General features: G+C 52.6%; 1 protein-coding gene across 2 annotated transcripts; it reads right to left on the reverse strand.

Annotated features, from left to right (window-relative positions):
• Nucleotides 1–731: 731 nt before the first annotated feature.
• timm10 (translocase of inner mitochondrial membrane 10 homolog (yeast)) lies at nucleotides 732–6962 on the reverse strand. Of its 2 annotated transcripts, none has more exons than XM_080183065.1 (3): nucleotides 6808–6962; nucleotides 6543–6672; nucleotides 732–1196 (listed from the first exon to the last, which is right to left on the reverse strand). In XM_080183065.1, exons 1-3 carry the CDS (start codon nucleotides 6860–6862, stop codon nucleotides 995–997), a joined length of 387 nt encoding a protein of 128 aa, XP_080039191.1. In that variant the 5' UTR covers nucleotides 6863–6962; the 3' UTR covers nucleotides 732–994. The 2 variants fall into 2 exon arrangements, with proteins under 2 accessions (XP_080039191.1, XP_080039190.1); XM_080183064.1 differs by having other exon boundaries at nucleotides 733–1196; nucleotides 6543–6675.
• Between the last annotated feature and the right edge of the window lie 1203 nt (nucleotides 6963–8165).

Raw genomic sequence — 8165 nt, forward strand, 5'->3', positions numbered from 1 at the left:
GGTCTTCGACGGGAGAGTCAGGGGATTAGAGGGGTGGTCTTCGACGGGAGAGTCAGGGGATTAGAGGGGTGGTCTTCGACGGGAGAGCCAGGGGATTAGAGGGGTGGTCTTCGACGGGAGAGCCAGGGGATTAGAGGGGTGGTCTTCGACGGGAGAGCCAGGGGATTAGAGGGGTGGTCTTCGACGGGAGAGCCAGGGGATTAGAGGGGTGGTCTTCGACGGGAGAGCCAGGGGATTAGAGGGGTGGTCTTCGACGGGAGAGCCAGGGGATTAGAGGGGTGGTCTTCGACGGGAGAGCCAGGGGATTAGAGGGGTGGTCTTCGACGGGAGAGCCAGGGGATTAGAGGGGTGGTCTTCGACGGGAGAGCCAGGGGATTAGAGGGGTGGTCTTCGACGGGAGAGCCAGGGGATTAGAGGGGTGGTCTTCGACGGGAGAGCCAGGGGATTAGAGGGGTGGTCTTCGACGGGAGAGCCAGGGGATTAGAGGGGTGGTCTTCGACGGGAGAGCCAGGGGATTAGAGGGGTGGTCTTCGACGGGAGAGTCAGGGGATGAGAGGGGTGGTCTTCGACGGGAGAGTCAGGGGATGAGAGGGGTGGTCTTCGACGGGAGAGTCAGGGGATGAGAGGGGTGGTCTTCGACGGGAGAGTCAGGGGATTAGAGGGGTGGTCTTCGACGGGAGAGTCAGAGGATTAGAGGGGTGGTCTTCGACGGGAGAGCCAGGGGATTAGAGGGGTGGTCTTCGACGGGAGAGTCGGGGGATTAGAGGGGTGGTCTTCGACGGGAGAGTCGGGGGATTAGAGGGGTGGTCTTCGACGGGAGAGTCAGGGGATTAGAGGGGTGGTCTTCGATGGTTTATGCGTGAGTTGAAACTTCTCTTCCTCGACCAACCCCGCTCCTCTCGCGACCCCCCCCCCCGCCAGCCCCGCAACAATGAGAAGGCGGTGTGGCATGGTTGCGAAGGGCAGAGTTTATTGATTGGGGTTTGCCGCTGTGTCACTGCGCCACACCACCTTGCTGCATCCTTTTCATCAGCTCCTCATCCTGCATGGACAGATCCGTCAGCTTCTTACCCATGCGCTCGTGAATGTCCAGGTACTTGGCCACACAGCGGTCCAGGCAGACCGATTCGCCCTTGGAGAGCTCGGCCTCCTTGTAGTGAGGTGGCACGCACTTGCGGTGGCAGGCGTGGGTCATTCTGGAAGTGGGGAGAACATGGGGGGGGGGGGGGGGTGGTGGTGAGGGAACAGAAACAAAGAATGGCAGCTGAGAAGAACGATCACTCGCCAACCTTTCTCAACAGCAATCGTTTGAACTTGATCTCTTAACAAAGTAAAGGTGAAAGGTTAATGTCCCAGTAACCCCGTCGTCTCCATGAGAGACCATACCACTGAAGAGGTACAGCAGGTAGTGAAGGTGTGGTCCCCACTCCCCCACGCTGACCCTATAGTTAAGAAAGCCCCACCAACGCCTCTACTTTCTCAGAAGACTAAGGAAATTTGGCATGTCCGCTACGGACTCTCACCAACTTTTACAGATGCCCCATAGAAAGCATTCTTTCTGGTTGTATCACAGCTCGGTCTGGGCTCCTGCTCTGCCCAAGACCGCAAGGAACTACAAAAGGGTGGTGAATGTAGCCCCAATCCCATCACACAAACCAGCCTCCCATCCATTGACTCTGTCTACATTTCCCGCTGCCTCGGGAAAAGCAGCCGGTATAATCAAGGACCCCCCCCCCACACACACCCCGGACATTCTCTCTTCCACCTTCTTCCGTCGGGAAAACAATACAAAAGTCTGAGGTCCCGTACCGACCGACTCAAGAACAGCTTCTTCCCTGCTGCTGTCAGACTTTTGAATGGACCTACCTTGCACTAAGTTGATCTTTCTCTACACCCTCGCTGTGACTGTAACACTACATTCCGCATCCTCTCCTTTCCTTCTCCCCTATATACTCTATGAATGGTATTCTTTGTGTGTACAGCACGCAAGAAACAATACTTTTCACTGAATCCCAGTACATATAACAATAATATATTCGATTTACATTTGATTTATTAATGATTTGGAAGAGGGAACTGAATGTATTAGCTCCAAATTTGCAGATGATATAAAATTGGGTCGGAGGGTGAGCTGTGAGGAGGATACAGAGATACTTCAGCGTGATTTGGACTGGCTGAGTGTGTGGGCATCTGCATGGTCGATGCAGTATACTGTGGATAAATGAGAGGTTATCCATTTTAGTAGCAATAATAGGAAGACAGATTATTACTTGAATGGGTGTAAACTGAGAGAGGTGGAAACTCAGCGAGACCTTGGAGTCCTCGTGTATCAGTCACTGAGAGTAAGTGCGCAGGTACAGCAGGCAGTAAAGAAGGTAAATGGTATGTTCATAGCGAGAGGATTTGAGTATAGGGATAGGGATGTTTTGCTGCAATTGTACAGGGTGTTGGTGAGGCCACACCTGGAGTATTGTGTACAGTTTTGGTTTCCTTATCTGAGGAAGGATGTTCCTTGCTATAGAGGGAGCACAGCGAAGGTTTCCCAGGCTGATTCCTGGGATGGCAGGTCTGTCATATGAGGAGAGACTGAGTCGGTTAGGATTCTATTCACTGGAGTTTAGAAGAGTGAGAGGGGATCTGATAGAAACTTATAAAATTCACACAGGGTTAGACAGGGTAGATTCAGAAAGAATGTTCCCCATGGTGGGGGGGAGTCCAGAACTAGGGGGTCAGAGTTTGAGGATAAGGGGGAAACCTTTTAGGACTGAGGTGGGGGAAATTTCTTCACCCAGAGGGTGGGGAATGTGTGGAATTCACTCCCACAGAAAGTAGTTGAGGCCAAAACGTTGTGTGATTTCAGGAAGAAATTAGATTTCGCTCTTGGGGCTAAAGGGATCGAGGGATATGGGGGGAGGGGGGGGGGGGATCAGGATATTGGATTCGAGGATCAGCCATGATCGAGATGTAGGGGGGTGGCAGGCTGGAAGGGCCGAACGGCCTCCTCCTGTCTAGAGGGTCATATTTTGAGGGTAAGTGTGTTCCAGGCTGAGAAGACAGATTGTTAATCAGTGAGGAAATCGAGGAGACCAGGCAGGAAAGTCGGAGTTGAGGATTATTACATCAGATCAGCCATTTAACAGCACAGCAGACTCAGTGGGCCGAATGGCCTACTTCTGCTGTTGAGTCGGTGGGGGGGGGGGGGCCAGTGCCAAGGCAGCGTCACACCGTCAGAGGGTCAGTGCTGAGGGAGTGCCCAATGAGGACACAATAGCAACACCAGCCTCCATTCAGCAGAGACAGGATGCACTCACTCCACCAATAAATGAACATAAGAAATAGGAGCAGGAGTTGGCCATCTGGCCCTTCGAGCCTGCCCCGCCATTCAATAAGATCATGGCTGATCTGTCGTGGCTCAGTTCCACTTTCCCGCCCTCTCCCCATAACCCTTAATCCCCTCTCTTATCAAAAACCCATCAACCCGCGTCTTAAAAATATTTAGCGAGGCAGCCTCCACCACTTCAACGGGCAGAGAATTCCAGAGATTCACCACCCTTTGAGTGAAGAAGTTCCTCCTCAACTCCGTTCTCAACTGCCCCCCCTTTATCTTGAGGCTGTGCCCCCTAGTCCTACTATCCTTTCTGAGTGGGAAGAGTCTCTCCACCTCTATCCTATCCATCCCATTCATCATCTTATACGTCTCAATGAGATCTCCCCTCATTCTTCTAAACTCTAACGAGTACAAGCCTAGTTTATTCAGCCTCTCCTCATAGCTCAACCCCCTCAACTCCGGCATCAGCCTAGTAAACCTCCTCTGCACTCCCTCCAAGGCCAAAATATCCCTGCGTAAGTACGGTGCCCAAAACTGCACACAGTACTCCAGCTGCGGCCTCACCAATGCCCTATACAGCCGCAGCAAGACCTCCCTACTTTTATATTCAATCCCCCTCGCTATGAAGGCCAGCATCCCATTCACCTTCCTGACTACCTGCTGCACCTGCAAGCTGGGTTTTTGCGACTCATGCACAAGGACCCCGAGGTCCCTCTGCACCGTCGCCTGCTGCAGTTTTTCGCCGCGTAAGTAATAATCCTTCCTACCATTCTTCCTACCAAAGTGGACCACCTCGCACTTGCCAACATTAAATTCCATTTGCGGTGGGAAGGCCAAGAGGACACTGCCTCCACCGTCAGCAGGGTCAGAGGGCAGCACAGTGGGTTAGCGCTGCTGTCTCACAGCGCCAGGGATCCAGGTTCAATTCCCGGCTCGGGTCACTGTCTGTGTGGAGGCTGCACATTCTCCCCGTGTCTGCGTGGGCTTCCTCCGGTTTCCTCCCACAGACCGAAAGATATGCCGGTTAGGGTGCATTGGCCGTGCTAAATCCTCCCTCAGTGTACCCGAACAGGAGCCGGAGTGTGGCGACTAGGGGATTTTCACAGCAATGTCATTGCAGTGTCAATGTAGCCATGATGTGGAGACGCTGACATTGGACTACACAGCTATGAACAGTCACAGAGGTTTACAGCATGGAAACAGGCCCTTCAGCCCAACTTGTCCATGCTGCCCCTTTTTTAAAACCCCTAAGCTAATCCCAATTGGCCGCATTTGGCCCATATCCCTCTATACCCATCGTACCCGTGTAACTGTCTAAATACTTTTTAAAAGACAAAAATTGTACCCGTCTCTACTACTGCCTCTGGCAGCTCGTTCCAGACACTCACCACCCTCTGTGTGAAAAAATTGCCCCTCTGGACCCTTTTGTATCTCTCCCCTCTCATCTTAAACCTATTCCCTCTAGTTTTAGACTCCCCTACCTTTGGGGAAAAGATATTGACTATCGAGCTGATCTGTGCCCCTCATTATTTTATAGACCTCTATAAGATCACCCCTCAGCCTCCTACGCTCCAGAGAAAAAAGTCCCAGTCTATCCCAGCCTCTCCTTATAACTCAATCCATCAAGTCCCGGTAGCATCCTAGTAAATCTTTTCTGCACTCTTTCTAGTTTAATAATATCCTTTCTATAATAGGGTGACCAGAACTGTACACAGTATTCCAAGTGTGGCCTTACCAATGTCTTGTACGACTTCAACAAGACGTCCCAACTCCTGCATTCAATATTCTGACCAATGGTATTCAGAATACCAAGCTAAAGTCCAGCAGGTTTATTTGGAATCACGAGCTTTCGGAGCGCCACATCAGATGAGTGAAGGAGCAGCGCTCCGTAAGCTCGTGATTCCAAAGAAACCTGTTGAACTTTAACCTGGCGTTACAGTGTTAATTTAAACCTACTTGTGACAATAGAAACTAGAAACAGGAGGAGGCCATTTGGCCTTTCCAGCCTGCCCTGCCATTCATTTTGATCATGGCTGATCATCCAATTCAATATCCTGATCCCCCCCTTCCTCCCTCCCATATCCCTCGATCCCTTTAGCCCCAAGAGTGAAATCTAATTTCTTCCTGAAATCTCACAACGTTTTGGCCTCAACTACTTTCTGTGGGAGTGAATTCCACACATTCCCCACCCTCTGGGTGAAGAAATATCCCCCCACCTCAGTCCTAAAAGGTTTCCCCCTTATCCTCAAACTCTGACCCCCTAGTTCTGGACTCCCCTCACCATGGGGAACATTCTTTCTGAATCTACCCTGTCTAACCCTGTGTGAATTTTATAAGTTTCTATCAGATCCCCTCTCACTCTTCTAAACTCCAGTGAATATAATCCTAACCCACTCAGTCTCTCCTCATATGACAGACCTGCCATCCCAGGAATCAGCCTGGGAAACCTTCGCTGTGCTCCCTCTATAGCAAGGAACATCCTTCCACAGATAAGGAGCCCAAAACTACACACAACACTCCAGCACTAACAAATAAACTTAAACCCCTCCTTACGCAGGGGTCAGAGGGCACGCACGCTCCCCTCACGCAGGGGTCAGAGGGCACGCACGCTCCCCTCACGCAGGGGTCAGAGGGCACGCACGCTCCCCCCACGAAGGGGTCAGAGGGCACGCACGCTCCCCCCACGCAGGGGTCAGAGGGCACGCACGCTCCCCCCACGCAGGGGTCAGAGGGCACGCACGCTCCCCCCACGCAGGGGTCAGAGGGCACACACGCTCCCCTCACGCAGGGGTCAGAGGGCACACTCCACTCCCCTCCCCTCACGCAGGGGTCAGAGGGCACACTCCCCTCCCCTCACGCAGGGGTCAGAGGGCACGCACGCTCCCCTCACGCAGGGGTCAGAGGGCACGCACGCTCCCCTCCCCTCACGCAGGGGTCAGAGGGCACGCACGCTCCCCTCACGCAGGGGTCAGAGGGCACGCACGCTCCCCTCACGCAGGGGTCAGAGGGCACGCACGCTCCCCTCCCCTCACGCAGGGGTCAGAGGGCACGCACGCTCCCCTCCCCTCACGCAGGGGTCAGAGGGCACGCACGCTCCCCCATACTGAATGGGCACTCTGACTTCCCCACGACCCTCCCAAAGCCAGGGGTCGGAGAGCGCACACGTCAACTCAGCCAACTCCCGGGGCACCAGAGACCGCCACAACCCACTCACCTGTTGTACATGTCCGCCATCATCTCCACCTCCAGCTCCGCTGCCAACTGCTGCGCCTTGAGAGGGTCCATGGCAGCGATGGGGGTTGGGTTGGGTTGGGTGGGCAACCTTGTAGTCAATGTCAACCTTCCTGCTGGAGTGAGGGGGGGGGGGGGGGGCAGCAAAAAAAAGAGAAAGGAGGCATTAATAAAGGAGAGAGGGTGAGGAAAGGCTTGAATGCAGCAAGGCTGCCTGTGTGCAGTGTCCTGCTTGCAGCACCACTCACTCTGCTGGCTGTCCACATGGGCTTTGTCCTCCAGCTCTGGAACAATAAAGATCATTGAAAGAAAGTGGTCACACCCCTTAAATCAGTTTTCACTTCTGGGGCCGCCAGGAGCTCCCTGTCCTCCCATAAAGATATATACGGAGGCACTTTGCCGACTTTGATGCCGGAAAAGGAAAAAAAAAGAATCCTTAATTCCGTTGGCCCGTCAATTAAACTTTATTTAAATCCCCCGCCCGTCGGAGGGTCGAGACGTCCGCCGCCATCTTTGTGCGGGTCAGGCACGAGAGCAAAACGACCCCCAAAATAGCTTTAAACAGACCATTCTACCCCCACGTATTGAGATAAAACAGATCGCTGGCGGTTTCTGTTTTTTTTTTAAAAATTGTGTTTTAAATTATTGCCTTTCGGGTTTACGCCTTTGACCCGCACAAAGATGGCTTCCGGCGGGGGGGCGGCGAACGGCGGCGCCATCTTTGGCAAGGAGGAGGCAGTGTAACAAGAGTGAACAGAGAAAGCGGAAAGTCAGACCGCCGTCAACAGCGCCAAGGGGAGCCGGTGGCCAGGAATGGTACTGCATCCAACTTTCTCACTTATTGGGGGACACACATTTGGCCAAATCTCTCCATTGGAGATCTCTTCACTTCCTCTCATCCCAGTGCCCAAGTCTTCTCCTGTGAAGATGTGGGGGAAGGGGACGGGAATGGGTGTTGAGAAAGTTTCAATGTTTATTTCTGAGTGTCACACTCATAAATAGTGTGACACTACTTACATTACACCTCATTGAAGTTACTGTGAAAATCCCCCAGTTGCCATACTCCGGCACCTGTTCGGGTTACTAGGCTGATACCGGAGTTGAGGGGATTGAGCTATGAGGAGAGGCTGAATAAACTAGGCTTGTACTCGTTAGAGTTTAGAAGAATGAGGGGAGATCTCATTGAGACGTATAAGATGATGAATGGGATGGATAGGATAGAGGTGGGGAGACTCTTCCCGCTCAAAAAAGACAGTAGGACTAGGGGGCACAGCCTCAAGATAAAGGGGAGGCGGTTTAGAACGGAGTTGAGGAAGAACTTAAAGGGTGGTGAATCTCTGGAATTCTCTACCCGTTGAAGTGGTGGAGGCTGCCTCGCTAAATATTTTTAAGAAGCGGGTTGATGGGTTCTTGATAAGAGAGGGGATTAAGGGTTATGGGGAGAGGGCGGGAAAGTGGAACTGAGCCACGACAGATCAGCCATGATCTTATTGAATGGCGGGGCAGGCTCGAAGGGCTAGATGGCCTACTCCTGCTCCTATTTCTTATGTTCTTATGTTCTTATGTTCTTATGTTACACTGACGGAGAATTTAGCACGGACAATGC

This window comes from Carcharhinus amblyrhynchos, unplaced genomic scaffold, assembly GCF_965287045.1.
Source record: "Carcharhinus amblyrhynchos unplaced genomic scaffold, sCarAmb.v2.hapA chromosome_139, whole genome shotgun sequence".
Taxonomy (NCBI): Eukaryota; Metazoa; Chordata; class Chondrichthyes; order Carcharhiniformes; family Carcharhinidae; genus Carcharhinus; species Carcharhinus amblyrhynchos.